General features: G+C 58.6%; 1 protein-coding gene across 2 annotated transcripts in view; it reads left to right on the top strand.

Annotated features, from left to right (window-relative positions):
- RUNX3 (runt related transcription factor 3) overlaps positions 1 to 15526 on the top strand; it is a 43836-nt gene that overhangs the window by 11967 nt on the left and 16343 nt on the right. For both annotated transcript variants that reach the window (XR_005841708.2, XM_015297733.4), the window contains exons 2-4: positions 1575 to 1819; positions 2604 to 2760; positions 6714 to 6818. Coding sequence is in view for 1 of the 2 variants with exons in the window: in XM_015297733.4 (XP_015153219.2) it covers positions 1575 to 1819; positions 2604 to 2760; positions 6714 to 6818 (507 nt within the window). In the remaining variant the exon portion in view is untranslated. The remainder of the gene's footprint in view (positions 1 to 1574; positions 1820 to 2603; positions 2761 to 6713; positions 6819 to 15526) is intronic.

Consider the following 15526-nt stretch of genomic DNA (forward strand, 5'->3'; position numbering starts at 1 on the left):
GCCGCCGTGGGCCGCAGGCAGCGAGGGGGCAGGGGAGGCTCTCCCGGGCCGGACCGCCGTCCCCTCTGCCCGCCCCGTCGCGGAACCGCGGCGCCAACGAGCGGCGCTTCGGCCGCACTGCAGCGCTGCCCGCCCGCGGGGCACTGCGCAGGCGCCGTGTGCCCCCCCTCTCACGCGCACACCCTTCTCCGTGCCACCCCCGGGGAATCCCACGGGGATCGGGGCGGGGGGGGGGGGGGGGGGGAAACCGAGCCTCGGCCGAGGCCGACCCGCCCGCGGTGTGCCCCGGGCTCCGCGAGGGGTGGGAGGAAGGAGAGCGTTTCCCCCCCCGCTGCTGAACGGGGGCAGAAAATAGCGCTGAGCGCAGCGGTGCGCGGGGAGCGTTCCCCTAAAAAGGGCAGGAGAGCCGCGGGACGGGGCTGAACGGGACGGGGGGACCTCCGCTCCTCCCGCGCTGCTCCCTATTCACAGAGCGTCTTAAAAAAGGCAAACAGACAGAAAAAGCAAACACGGGGTTATTTCTGTTTTCGTTCCTGTCCTCGGCTCGGCTCCGCGGGACGGCAGCGCGGCTCGGGCCGCTCCACGCGCTGCGGTTCGGGGAGAAGAGCGTCGCGTTCGTTTACGGAGGAGCTCAGGGAAGGAAGCCTTAAAAGAAAGAAAAAAGAACGGAAGGGAAGCTGCGTTCCGCGCCGCTCCCGACGTGCACGCAACTGCGGGCGGCCCCGCCGGGCCCCCCCGGACAGGGACAGACGCTCCGTGCCGCCCCCCGGAACTGCCCTCCCCCCCCCCCCGGCGCGTTTCTCCTCCCGGTTCGGCGTTGCCATGAAGAGACCGACGCCTCCGTTTCGCTCCCGCAGACGCGGTCGCTTCACTAATGACTGCGGTGGGGTCTGGCCGCGCCCGCTCCCGCAGCTCCCTCGGAGGGCTGCGGACGCCCCCGGAGCGCCGTGGGGTGGAGGCGGTGTCCAGAGGCGGAGGGCAGCGGCTCTCCCCGCCCCGCGACGGCTGAGCTGCGGCGGGGCCACGGCCGGTGAGCGGCCCCCGAAGCCCCGACGTGCGCTCGCTCAGCCCGTACGGACCGACGGGGCGGGACTCGGTAAGGCCGGGCCCGCTTTAAGGGGGGAACGCCCCTTTCGGCACTGCCCACGCCCCTCTGCCTCCCGGGAGCGGGACGGGGGGCGGGGGAGAGGCCCCCCATTGGTGAGGTTCCCCGTCACTCACGGCCGGCCCGCCCCCCCCGGGGCCGGCAGTAAATACGGTGCCGGGCGGCGCGGCGGCATTGGGAGCTGCTGTCGGGGCCGCCCGGCGGAGGGGAGCAGCCCGCAGCCCGGCCGCGACGTGGCTCTGCCGGGGCTCCGCGCCGCCGTTCCCCGGACGGGGCGGGCGGGACAGCGCCGAGGCCGCCGCAGGCGCTCCCCGGGGCCGAGAACGAGCAGCCCCCCGCACCGCCCCGCCGACAACGGGGATCTACCGGGACGGGGCCCGGTTGCTCGCGGCGAGCCCCGCCGCTCTCCTCGCATCCCCCGGCCGCGGCGGCTCCTTGACGCCCTCCGTTGTGATGCGTATTCCCGTAGATCCGAGCACCAGCAGGCGCTTCACACCCCCCTCCACGGCGTTCCCCTGCGGTAAGATGGGAGAGAACAGCGGGGCGCTGGGGGCCGCCGCCGCGGGCGGTCGGGCGCGGCCCGAGGTGCGCTCCGTCGTGGACGTGCTGGCGGATCACGCCGGCGAATTGGTGCGCACCGACAGCCCCAACTTCTTGTGCTCCGTGCTGCCGTCCCACTGGAGGTGCAACAAGACGCTGCCCGTCGCCTTCAAGGTAAGGGGCGATCTCCTCGGGGGGAGTCCGGGGGGGCTCCGGGTGCCGCTCTCCCCCTCGCCGCTTTCCCTCCGCCGCTCTCGCTTTAACTCGCTCCTGACATCACCTTGAGGAGAGCCGCTCTTATTATTTTTAATCAAGTCTCCGCGTTGCCCTCCGGTCACGGCATCTTAGATATTCCGTACAGTTAGGAGCTCTCAGGCAACTTTGAAGTATAATGAGAGCGGAGGTTAATTACCTTCCCGGGAGAGAGAGGGGCAGGGATGGGAGAGCCGAGCCGCGAGCGGAGGGCGAAGCGCCGCAGCGGCGGCACCGCGGTGCGTTCGGACGGGGCGGCCCGGGCTGGGGATGGGGAGAGGGGCTGGGGGCGCTTCCGAGATCCCCTGCGGGATGGGGGGGGCTGCAGCGCGGGGCTGCAGTGCGGGGCCCGGCCCTGGGCACGTTCCTCCGCTGCTCCCCGAGCTCCGCAGCGCGGTCCTCCCGAATCGAACCCTGCAGACAGCGGCTCCCCACTGCTTCGGGGCAGAGCCTCGGCCCTCCGGAGCCCCTCGCTGCTCTCTAACCTCAGTTCTAAGCTCGCTTTCCCCTTCCCCTTCGTTTTCTTTATATATATGTGTATATATATTATATATATATTTTTAAACTATCCTCGGGAACCCGAATTGCTTTTGGTTTTGCTTTGTCTTTGGGGAGGGGGAGGCGGTCTCGAGGGGAGGAGAGCCGTGAAACGGTTCGGCTCAGACCGCGGCCACCTCAGCCTGAATTCCCCTCGTCCTGCCCTCAGGTCGTGGCGCTCGGAGACGTCCCCGACGGGACAGTGGTGACGGTGATGGCAGGGAACGACGAGAACTACTCCGCGGAGCTCCGCAACGCCTCCGCCGTGATGAAGAACCAAGTGGCGAGATTTAACGATCTCCGATTCGTCGGGAGGAGCGGCAGGGGTAGGTGTCGGCCGGGGAATGGTTGGTCGTGCTGTTCAGGATTTATTCCCTTCCAGGAAAAAAAGAAAGAAAGAAAGAAAGGAGGGGGAAAAAGTTCTTTCTTTTTTCATTTAACGGCGTTTTTCTCGCGAACCGACGGAGGCGGTTGTGTTGTTCCGGGGGTGCAGGGAGGAACCCCCCCAAGCCCGGCACCGAAGTGGTTCCTGAGTGGGTCGTGCGCACCCCCGGGGCTGCGGCGGTGCTCCGCTCCTTCCGGCGATTTTCCTCGCGAGATGTTTGGGGAGGGTGGGGGGAAGGGGAAGGAAAAAACCCCGTCGCGAAGCTTGCGTGTGTTCATCAGCCCCTGCCCGGTGCGGGGCTGAAAACCCCGACCTCAGTGCTGCGGAACTGAGGGAGGTGCGGTGCGGTGTCGGAGGAGTGGAGCGCCCGGTGCTGAGCCACGGAAATGGGGCGGTGCGGTTCTCCTGGGATGAGCGGTGTCCTTCGGGTGGGGTTGCGGGGAGGTTCGTTCTTAGCGCCGTGGGAGATGCGGGAGCCGAGCGGTGCCCTGTGGGGAAGCAGCACTTGTTTTCCTCGCGCCGTGTGGGAAACCAGAAGGGAAATGTTACCTTCTGGCTCTGTCATTTCCCCCCGCACCGATGGCGGGGATGGTTTCTGACAGCAAACCATCCAGGAAATGACTCTGTGCCATCTCCAGAGCAGAACGAATCCCCTGCAAACAGCTGGAAGGAAATCCTTCCCCCCTTCCCAGCCGCGTCCTACCTGAATTCCCGACAGCGTCAATAGCACTTCAGCATTTCATCACCAATAAACGCTGCAGACCGAACCACTCAATTCATCCCAAAAAGCTAAAAAAAACCAAGCAGAATGCTACACGTTAATGGCCATCTGGTAGCATTTTCTCCATCTCTGGATGTGCGCATACGACGTCGGATATATTTTGACTTCTCTGCATTAATTAAAAGCAGTGATGTTAGGAATTATTTGCATGTAATAACTGTTTACTTGTTCCTCTTTATGAAACTTGAATAGTTTACATTCTTTCGTACATTTCCTTTTTCCTGTTGGCTCCTTCTCCAAGTTGCCGTTTCTTTAAAAACTCCCCGCTTAACTGCTTGCAGGTTGATGGGCGGAAAATGGCTTTTTCTTTTATGAATTAAGCTTTCATTTCTGCAATCAATTATTCCCTTCGGCTCTTTTCTTTCTGTTTCTTTTTGTTGTTGTTTCTCTCTCTCTTTCTTTTCTTTTTTTTTCCCCTTCCCCAAATTTCCAAACTCGACCCAACCTCAGCTCTGCCCTCGGATGCATTCAGAGCTTTCAGAGCTTTCCTGCTTTGCTCTCCTGTGCTGGAAGCGAGCGGCGCTCTGTGCATCTCTCCTCCCTCCCTCCGCGTCCCCGTTGCACCTTGAGAAGGAGCAGAGATCGGGGCTGTTTTCTTCCTCTGTTCTGGTGGGCGGCTGGGCTGCGCCCTCCCCCTCACACCGAGGGGTTCTGAGGGGTATTTAATGCTCACAATCGTTTCGGTTGGGTTTTTATCTCGGCTGCCGCTCTTACCTTCCTGCTTCATTACTGCGAGCCCGGCGCTGGCTTTGTTTATATCGATGGAAATCTGAATTTGCTGCCCAGTGTTTTGTTGGAGCAGAGCTGTGTGTGTGTGTGTGTGTGTGTGTGTGTGTCCGTTCGTGTAAATGCGGTGTGTGTGTAAACACTCCCCGGGGGTCACAGCGAGCGCTGTGCCCTCAAATCGGCACCGGGAGGTTCTCGCTGTGCGAACGCTGAACGGTTCGGCACCGGGCGTTGTGGTCGCACCGTGGGCGGAGGTAGGAGCAGATCCGTACCCCCCCACCCCCCCATCGCCATCTCCATCTGTAAAACAAAAGGAGGGGGCCTCGAGCGTGGGGGGGTTCGCTGCAAACGCTGTGCTCGAACAGCCCGCCCTGCTGCTCGTACGGCGGTGCCCAAACGAAAGCCGGGGTCAGAGGGGGGGTGGGGGGGTGCGCTGCCCCCGGGAGCCCCATTGCGGGTCGGGGTGCGGGACGGAGCGCTGGGAGCGGCCGGTCGGGAGCGGTGGATGGAGGAAGAGGAGGAGGAGGAGGAACTGAGCCCGGGGTTCCCGAGAAGGAGGGAAATGAGTTCAAAACGGTGCTGAGTAATAATGGTCGTTTTTTAATTCATGGGAGGGATTTTTGAGAGCCGGTAGAGAGGCAGAAGGGTCGCGGCCGTGGTTGTGTGAGCGGTGAGAGGGCACCAAAATGCGGGGAAGCGATCGCCTGGAGAAGGAGCATCAATTTAACGGCAACAAAAAAAGGAATAGTAAATAAATCCGAGCCGGCAGAACCAACGCGGAGCTGCAGCTCTGCTCGGGGGCTCCCCCCCAACCGACGCCTTTCTGCCCTTGAAAATACCTCCTAAAATAACGATCCTTAATAACCCTCACCCTACGCTCGGGTTCCACAGCTCCGCTCCCGTCGGCTTTTCCGCGATCGCGGTTTGCGCGGATCCCCGGCGCGGTGCGGTGCGGTGCGGCTGCCGGGTGCGTCCGAAGGGAGAGGTGGGGTGGGGTGGGGTGGGGTGGGGTGGGGGGGGGGGGGGACGACACACACACAATTCCTCCTTGTGTAGAGAACGAGCTGAAAGCGCTGCTGGGTGCTGCTCTGCGGGTTGGGATTTTTGCAGAGCCGTTCCTGCGAGGTGTTCTCCAGAAGCGATAATAATAAGAATAGATGAAAGGAGGAATTACTGTTAGTATTATTTTCTTCTAGCTGTATAAATAGCCTTTATTATTATTATTATTATTTTTTTTTTTGCTGTGGGCGCTCTCAGGTCCACCCTTAGCGTCAGGTGGTGGTTGGGATCTGAAAAAGCCGAACCAGGGGAAGATGGAGCAGGGAAGGCTCTCCCTGCGGAGCTGAGGGCGATGCATGGGCGCTTTGGGGTGAACTCTGCTCACCCTTCAGCTCTGCAGCACCCGATGTCTTTGTGGTCCTGCAGTGGATGCTCGAGGGGGGGCTCACCTGGAGCTGCACCCTTGCAGCCCCCACGGATCCGGAGGGCTGCAGTGCTGTAGGGTGTGCAGAGTGGGAGCAGGGCAGGGTGGGGGGCGTATGGCTGCTGCTGTCTTCCCCCCTCCCACTCTGCTGGGGCTGCACACCCAAAGATGACTTTGGAGGGCATTTCCCCCTTGCCTCCCCTCATCTTTTTTTTTTTTTTTTTTAATTGTTGTTATTTTTGAATAGTGAAGGTAACAAACTTCAGTAGCATCACTGCAGCCCCCCGTGATGAGGTGTGGAATGTCCCCTGGCAGCGGGTCCCTGCTCCCTGTCTGCATGGGGATGGGGAGAGGGGCGCAGGGACAGCCATCCCTGGGCCGGGGGTCATGCAGGGGGGGCTGCTCCTGGCTGGGTGAAGCTGGGCCGGGTTCAGTGCCTGTTTATGCTGTTGTTGGTGTGTTGGTGTGGCTTTACCCCTCATCCGTCACGTCTACAGTGATGCCTTGTTGGTGGATTGCTCCTAAGGAGCGTCCCATGGGCACCAGGACCCAAACCTGGCCCTGGGGAAGGTGGGGGTGGAGGAGGGGGGGGGGGGTGGGGTCCAATGTCCAACGCTGCATTTTGGGGCTGAGTTCCTGTGGGAAAAGGGAATCGTCTGGGCGGGGAGGCACTGGGAGGCTGCTGTGGGTGAGGGGATCGATATGGGGCCAAGTGGCTGTCCAGGAAGGTCAGGGCTGTTCTGAGCCAGCCCAGCCCTCTCTGCTGCCGCAGTGGAGCCCTGGCAGAGCCAGCCAAGCTTTGTGGCTCAGCAGTAATGTCCCTGAAATGAAATGATGCATGTTGGAGTTCGGTGTGTGCGAATATTTGTGTCTGAGCACGCTCCAGCAGGAGCGATTTGCTCTCAAAGGAACCAAACCCGTGTGAATATCCTCTTTTCTTACTTCCCCCTTTACCTTTCCTTAGGAAAGAGCTTCACCCTGACGATCACGGTGTTCACCAACCCCACCCAGGTCGCTACGTACCACCGAGCCATTAAAGTCACCGTAGATGGACCCCGGGAGCCACGACGTGAGTTCTGTGCTTTGTTTGGCACGGGGGGGGGGTTTGGGGGTCACAACAGTGTGAGGGGTTGGGCTGCCAGCAGCCCTCATCCATAGGGAAAGGACCCGGCTTTGTTAGCAGCACGGAGCTAACGAGGTGCTGTTGCAGCCGGGGGTGTGCAGGGCGTTGTGGGTCGGAGGTGTTGAGCTGGGATTGCTGCTCCCCGATCCCACAGCCTGCCCCGTGCCTCCTGCCTGCCTGTGGGGCATCTGCTGCTCGCTGCCAGTTTTGCTTTCGGGTTGCACAGCCTGGCAGTAACCACCGGCAGAGAATGAGGAAAGCCAAGCAGGCGGCTCAACCACAGAAGCTCTCTGCGTGATGGGGGTGCAGGCAGCGGGGCTCTGCGATGGCAACCCAGTGTGGTCCATTTGTGGGGTCGGGGTGGTCGGGGATCCCCGCTCTCAGAGGGGTTGGCAGCGAGCAGTGCTCTGCGTGCCCTCATCCCGGCCCCGCCGTCCTCCTGCTCACCCAACACCACCCCGGGGATATAAAGCACAGTTCATTCGCTTTGCATGTAAGGCTGTCGGTGCCCAAATGGAAGGGAAGCAGTTTGATCCTCCTAAATGTGCTTCAGAAAACATGTTCTGTTGACGCTGTCGCTGGGCCATCGGCACCCCTTGATGTGAGGCCAGGTTGAGGCTGTTCCCTCTGTAAGAGGGTTTTATTTACATTGCTGCTGCTTGATTTATTTGAATGCTTCTTGAATTATATATTTTTTTTCCTCGGCTTGTTTTTAATGTTGGAGCCTGGGGTGCTGGGGGGGGGTCTGTGTGAGCCCGCAGGGTTGGGATGTTCGTTTGCAAAGCTGGCAGCCAGGAGGTGCGGCGCTGCTGGGTTTGGGTCGGTTGGTTCTTAGACCCAAAGCACAGCCCTGCAGGCCTCTGCCCCACAGGAGGGTATTGCAGGTCACGGTGGGCGCTGTAGAACCCGAGGACAGGCGGTGTGCAATTGCACAACATCTCCAGCTCAGGAATAGAAACCAACCAGGCCTCCTGACTCCTGCTCAGCCCCTTATCTGCTGCATCAGATTGCCTTTCTAATAATAATAATCATCATCATCACCATCACAGGGAATATATAAATAATAATACAAGGCAAAGATAGTTACTACTCTTAGCGTTTGGTTTGCTCTGATTTCACCGATACTCCGCGCTCGCCAAACCCCGGCTGAATCACAGCCGCTCCTCCTCCTGCATTTCAACACACACACGGGGCAGCCGCCGCCGATCTTTAATTTCGAGGCTCTGATATGGAGGCACGGGGTTACGCCGGGCGGGAGCTGTGGGTTTGAGCCGTGGGTGCGCTCTCCCGGCTCTGTTTGCTTTGGTGCCGTGCCTTCGTTTGGCACAATTAGCCAAAACCTGCCGTGGAGCAGCCTGCCCTGCCTCTCGCCTGGTTTGCCCGAGGGATGCTGTCCTGGGATGCAAGGTCAGCGCTTTGCTGCTGTGCTTTTGGCTTTTTCTGATCTGCGTACCTGCGCTGGAGACGTCGGCTCCTTAAGGAGGTCTGCGCGGTGTTCGCGTGTTGGTTGTGCCTTTGTCTTGCGGGTTGAGCAGAGAATGGCAGCATCGAATGGCTGGGGTTGGAGGTGACCGTAGAGACCACCCAGTTCCAACCCACCGCGGGCTGTGTGCCGCCCATGAGCTCAGCCTGCACAGCACCCCATCCCTGTGCCCCCGCCCCATAAGTCATTGACCTGAGCACTTCAGACCCGAGTTGGGTTTTTTTTAATACCTTTTTTCCCCCCCGCTCCTTTTCAGATGCTGATAAATTTGTTAGCAGGAAAGGGAATTCACCCATGCTCGGTTTGACCCATGTTTGGTGGAAATCCAGTCTATGGCGGGGAGGTGGTGGTGGTGGGGGGGTTCTCCTCCATTGCTTTGCGTTTTTGGATGAGGCTGCCGTTAAAACTAAAGCCAAAAATCCTTTTGCCCCTCCCTCCCTCCGTGTGCGCACCCATGACGCAGAACTGCTGCCTGCGGAGTGGTTTGGGCTGGAGATGTCAGAGGTGGTTTTCTGGCCCGGCTGCCACTGGGGGGCTCTGGCACAGCACCCTCTGCTCAGCACTGCTCACCTGGAGGAGCCCCGGGGCTTTGGCTGAGCGCCGTGGCTCCCACTGCACTCCCTGCTTGGCTTTGGGAGGCGAGAGCGGCCGCCAGGGCTTGTGGTTATTCGGTGTGTGTGTGTCCAGGGCAGGCACTGCATGGACGGGTGTATATCTGTGTAGATGTGCGATGGGCACGGAGGTGAAAATGTGCTTTTTTTGCCCCTTCTTGGCGGTGGTGTCACAAATGGAGGGGATGCGGTGAGCGTTGGGTGTAGGAGCGGTGTTGGGCTGGGGAGGGGTTGGTGTGACCGTGCAGAAAAGCATCCTTCATACGGAAAGAATTGGCCATTTGTCTTGGGATCCTGGGAAAGCCCTGGGCACCGTCTTCTCAGATGTGGTGAAATTCCTCCAGCAAACATTCTCGTGGGGTTTTTGGCCAGAACCGTGGCTCCTCTCCATGCCCCACCTCTGAGCTTCCCATTCATCTTCCACCCCTGTCCCATCGCTTCATCTCAGCCCTTGAGCAACAATTTTCACTAAAGCCGTGCCCAGAAAACATCTGAGGAGTTGGAGATCAAGTTGAGTTGGCTGAGAAACGGCGGCGGATCGGGCTGCAGCTGGAGCTCATGGCAGGGCTGGGGGGGATGAGGTGGGCCGGGGGGCACCAGGCTGAGCACCGCGACCCACAGAGCCCCGCTGCGCTCCCAGCACTGCCGCGGCATTGCAGCCCCTTTGCTCCGTTCTTTCTATTGCGCTCTGCTTCGCTGCGGGTTCGATCTGCACAGGGCATCTTTATTTTTTTTTTGTGGAGTTGACACCTTAGCTCTAAACAAACGGCGTGTCAGGTGCCGGGTGTTGACATACTCAGTGCAAACAGGAAGTAATAAAATATTTGAGCTTCCTGTGGAATTTCCTTCTCTGCAGCTCCATTTAGCTGAAACCCGACTTTGCCACGCTGCAGCCCTCGTGCAGAGGCTCTCCCACCCACGGGAGGCAGAAGGTGGAGAAGGGAACAGCTGGGAGCTGTGCGGGGCTGTTTAGTCTGTTCCTGGATAAGTGAGAGCATCTCCAGGGCCTCCCCTCTCACCTCCCTGTTGGCTGCCTTCCCTTTCCCCTTCCCTTCCTACGGCTCTGTCCTCCTCCCCGCTGTCACTTCTTGCCAACCCTTTCCACTTCCTCCTCTCCTCCCCTCTCCTTCTGCCCGTCTCCTGGGAACTCTTTGCAAGCTCCTGCTTTCTTCCTTTCAGTGTCTTTTCTATTTTTTTTTTGCTGCTGTTCAGCCTTCCTTAACGCTCGTCCCCCAGCTTTATACAGCTCTTTCAGCCCTTCACCCCATGCTTTCACTTCCTACCCCATCCTGACCACTGTGGCGAGGGGAACCCAAGCCGAGTGGGTCACCCACCCATAGCCCTGTGGGGCAGCACACACGTGTGCAGCTGTGCCACCAGGAGCACACCCACCCCTCAGGCTGTGGGTGCTGGGGAGGTGGGGACGCTCGGAGCCTTCTGCTTCCCTGCTGTATGCTGGACCACGTGGTAGAAGATTAGGAGAAGCTGGGGGATGGAGATGTGTTCTATTTGTTATTATTATTTTTATTTAACCCCTCCCCCAGCCAAAAGCACACGGGGATGGAGCAGAGCGCTGGGCACGGACCTGCGTGCTTTTGCTCTGCAGCTCTGTGCTCTCTTCTGCACTGATGGGAAGGAGAGGGGGGATGGCCGGGGCAACAGATGGGGGCTCTCTCACCCTATTACACTGTGGGGCCGTGCTGGATGTGTGCACTGACAGCTCTGAACGCAGGGGATGGGCTGCAGCCTCGGCCCCATTGCCCCGCACGCACACAGCTTCTCACCTCCCACGTTTCTGAGCCGTTTCCAAGAACCACGCTGGGTTTTGCTTTGATGTTCTCAAGAGCTGGGCTGAGGGTTTCCCTCCCTGCCTGTCCCCCGCGTGCGACGTCAGGCTGAGCTGCAGCCCGGCCACGCGCTCTTGGCTGGGAAATGGAGAGCTTGTAGTCTGCAGAGGGTGGAAACCCTCCTTCCTGCCCCTTCTCTGTGCCTGAGCGAGGTGTTGTTGGAGGTGTTGGTGACGCCCCTCCCCCCAGGATGGGGGGGTTGGGGGTGTGAGGTTGCACTCCAGCAGCCCATGCATTGAGGGGGTCATAGCTGCAGGTGGGGGGGGGGGGGGGAGGGAAAGACCCCCCCCAAAATAGAGGAAAGGCTGAGCTGAGAATGGGGAGCATTTGCCTGAAGGGGCAGTGGGTGCCCCCAGCCCCATTTCTTCCAGCGTGGTAACAACGTGTCCCGAATACAACACCCGCAGCCCACCCTGGGAAGCCTCCGTGGTGCTTTCCTTTCCTTTTTGGCTCCCAAGGTGGAGCTGAATCTTTTTTTTCTTTCCCTCGAATTCTGGCAGGTCTGTTTTGCTTTTGATTCTCAGATAGTCCTCCAGCTTGAGGCAGGGAGGAGGAGGGTGTATGGGGCTGTGCTGGTGAGGATGGTGATCCCACATCCCCCCCACCCCCCACAGCTGCAGAGCAGTCAGATTTGCATCTAGAGGTAGCAAAACCAACAGCCTGCTTGGCTCAGGAAAGGGAGAATCGGAGTGATGCTCCTTATCAGAATAGGCTCTGTAGAGACCCCAGTGTGGTGGGAACAGCTTGGGGCTGCCAGGTGTCCCCTATGGGATGTGCTGCCCTAAGCTGAGCCTCATCCCCCCACATTTGGGGCTGTGGGTGCACCCCATGTGTTGCCTTATGCTGGGCCGTAACTGCACTGTGCAGAGCCGACCCTTTACAGCACCCGACTTCATGCCTTAAATGCCATGAGAAGCACAGAACTGCGTTTAATGCACAGTGGAGGTGGTTGTTTCCGTGCTGACTTCGTGTTTATACATTCATCGACGGTTTCTGGCCACGGTTCTGACTCTTTGGCAGTTCCTTTAACAAAGAGCCATCTCTTCGGGACTTCCCTTTATCGAAGCCAAAAAGAAAAGCAGGGAAAAAAAGAGGGGAAGATCATCCAGGGCCGTCCTGATTGCCTCTGAGAAGTGCAGATTGCTTCTGTGCTCGCGCTCAGGCCGGGCTGTGAGCTGCGCTGTGCCAGGGCTGTACGGCTGCACGGCTGCAGATCTTTATCGTGGCCAGAAGGGTTTCTCATGGGGATGCGTGAAACTCGAACTCGAGCTGTCCTCGTGTTGGCAGCCGGGCTCGGTGCTGAGCTGCTCCCATGGGGCGGTAGTTTGGGGTATGATGAGGGTCTTCTGTGTTTTTTCCTCTGCTTCTCCTTAGCGAGACAGAAACAAACGTACGTCTCCTGGTTTATCTGGGGACTATTAAAAATAATGGACAAAACAGCAAATAAAAAGGAGAGGAAAAAAATAGATGACCTCAACGCTTCTGGGACGGTTATTTGCCTCCTGTAAAGTCGTGGATTGGTTCTAATTCCGAGCACGGTGTTTTAGCTGTGCCAGTTTCCCACCTCTCCTGACCCGTCCCCTTCCCTGGGGAGGAAGAGGAGGAAATCCTTAGTGACCATTTCCTGCTTCCCCTCTGGCTCAGGGCGCGTGGCGGCCGCCCGCTGCAGCCTCTGCCCCATTCGTGCTGCGGGGTTTTGGCTCTCTGCTCCCACCCCACCCCAACCTGGAGGAGCAGAGGGGGCTCAGGGCACGCCGTGGCATCGGTGCAGTGTCCGTTTGCTCTTCAAGTGCAGGAAGGTGAAGGCAGCGCTGGGCTGATGGCAGCACAACGCTGTGTGTCCCAAAGGCTCTCCCGGTGCCCCCTCCTTTGGGGCTGCAGGGAATCGGTGCCGAGCTCCGAGCTGCCGGGTTCACGCGGCAGCCCCTGCAGATCAGTACTTGCTGTGGAGCAGGGTTTCTCTGTTTGTATTCCCATCGCTAATGTGTTTTGATCCCAGCGGGTAAATCCGAACCCTTTGGTATCTGCTGAGACCATCCAGGGCATTGTTTTCTTGCAGAGGCAGTTCGGGACTGCTGTTGATACATGCATGGCAGGCAATTATGTTAAACTACCTCCTCTAATTTCTTATAGGCACTGCTACCCTGTTAACCCCTTCTGGGCAAAGGCACGAGTTGGGGTTCAGCTCGAGGGGTGGCAGACACTGACTGGAGGGTTGCACGGACCTCAGAGCCCTCCCAGCAGGGCAATGTCCCCCGGCTGCAGGTTTGCATCACCCACTCCTGTAACCCCAGCCTTGAAAGGAGCCATAACAGAGCAACCCCATTCATACGGGCTCTGGTAAATTGGCTCCTCTAATTGTTTTATTTGCCGCATGCAGTGCATTCCACCTCTGCTTTTATAATCGCCCGGTGCATAATAACTGCAAAAATCATTTCACTTAAAAACGACCGATATTTTCGAAGCAAAGCAGCATTGGGAGGCAGAGCAGGGAAATTATGTTTTGCTCCTGGTGCACAAAGAATCTTTGTGGAGATCGGTTGCAACACCTCCTGCTTTTGAAGGCTTTGGAAAACCCCCGGGTATGGTTCTGAGCTGTAGGAGAGCATAACCCGGTTCTGCTCCGGGTTTGCAAAAGGAAGAGGGAATTGGGATTGGGGATGAGGGCTTTGATATTGAGTTTGGAAGAGGTGATAGTGGAGCAAAAGGAGCGTCTGATGGGTGGGGGGGGTTTGGGGGAGCAGAGGTCTGGTGAAGGATGCTTCCAGAAGGATCGGTGTGTAAGGGATTGTACGGATAAATACTGAACTGAATCTCTGCTGGATGTGGCTGTGTGGGTCTCTGCTGAGAGCTGAGCTGGGATGGGGCAGCAGGGGATGTGTGTGCTGGGACACACGAGGACCGAAGAGGAGTGTTTGTACTGAGGGTGCTGTGAGCTTTGCAAAGGGGCAGTGATGGCGATTTGGGGTATATGGGGGCTGTAGGTGAGGATGGTTGAGCTGCAGCCGGGGCTGTCCCACGTGTGTTTATTGACACAGCGCAGCCCCGCTCCCCATGGGCAGGGTTTGCCAGCTCAGGAGGATGGCACAAAGGGTCGACGGCTGAAAAGAAACTCAGTGCTAAAAGGCAAGTTTCATTTCAGGGAAGACAGCAGCTAAGGGACCAAAACTATCAAACAAAACCACAAGATCGCATCAGATATCGGGGCAGGACACGTCTCGTTTCTCCCTCTCGAAGGGCTTATCAGCACACCCAATCGCTTCAATGATGTGGCAGAGGGAGGAAGAGGATTTGACTCAGAGTGAGATGAAATTGAGTTCCTGGGACCCCACTCCTCGCTGCCGGAGACCCATCACCTGTTCTGAAATCTGGCAGAGATAAATCATATCCTGCAGCGGAAGGGGCTTCGATGCTGTTTTGTGTTATTTTATCTCACTCCTTCCAGCCAATCTATGCGCTGAGTGGGAGAGGGAGGAGCAGCAAAGCAGCGATGGGGGGCAGCCCCGTGCTGCAGCCTCCAAGCCGTGGCACCGGGGATGCTGGCAGCGGGATGGGGCCAAAGCTGTGCTTCCCCATCGGGGCTGCTGTGTGGGAACACAGCTCTGCTGCTGCTTCCCCGGAGGAGCACTGTGCAGAGCACTGAGGGAGCCACGCAGGTAGCGTTGCTGTGGGGCTCTCACGGTGTTGCACTGAGAGTGCTGGCAAAGCTCGACAGGAGCTGTAATTATCCAACATACCAACCAGTCTCTGGAGATGGAGCTCGGAGCTCAGTCCTGGGATCGGGAGATATTAGCATTCAAACATCAGGGCTCCGCTCCAACTCCGTCCTAGGGCAAAGGGGAAACCCAAGGCTCAGCATCCTCAGAGCTTGGGAAAGTTTGGATCTGATCTGTGTGGTGTTATTGGGAGTGCAGGACCGGCTGGGGAGAGCTCCTGCATCCACTTGGCTGCTGCCTGGCCCTGCAGCATCGGGCCCATCTCGTACGCCTGAGCCGTAACGCTGCACATTCCTTGCACGGATTTCAACCTGGCAGATGATCCTCCCTGTCCAGGGCAGAGTATCCTAATCCTAACCATTGTCACCCAAAGGAATTTGATGCGTTTGCCCTAATGGAACAGGTTATTAGGTGGGGAAAAACCAGCTGTGCTGGTAGCACGCGGGTTCCATTTCGAATTGTTAGATAGCAGGCATTAACTCACTGCCTGCTGCAAACTGGCAGATCTCCACCGAGCTGCACACTGACAGCTGATGTAGGCGCTTGGAAATCTGATCCCAGACTCGGCTGAGGCAATAGCAGCTGGATGTGCTGCAGATCTGTCTGCTTCCTCCCCAGCACCCAGCCTCCAAATCTTTGAATCGGGCTTTTTTTTGCCTAATTCCGTGAGAACTGGAAGGCAGCCCATGGCTGAGCTCTGCCTTCCTGGAAATGGGAGCAGAAGCAGCGAAGGAGGATGGTGGGGTGGTTGGTTGTTGGTTTTGCACCTTGCTATGAAAGCTGCAGGATTTCCCACAGACGTGCCGGGTGAAGCTCTCAGTTCTTCAGTCGAGACCTTTAAAACCCTCCTGATTCACCCTGCGGCCTCAGAGCCAGGTCCTTCCAGGGGTGTGTAAGGATGGGAAGACCTGGTGAACTTTACCCCGTCTGCTGCTGGGATCCCCACCAGCTTTACCTGCACAGCAAAGTGGTTTTTAATGCCTCTGCGCATCCATCC

This window comes from Gallus gallus, chromosome 23 (genome assembly GCF_016699485.2).
Source record: "Gallus gallus isolate bGalGal1 chromosome 23, bGalGal1.mat.broiler.GRCg7b, whole genome shotgun sequence".
NCBI lineage: Eukaryota > Metazoa > Chordata > Aves > Galliformes > Phasianidae > Gallus > Gallus gallus.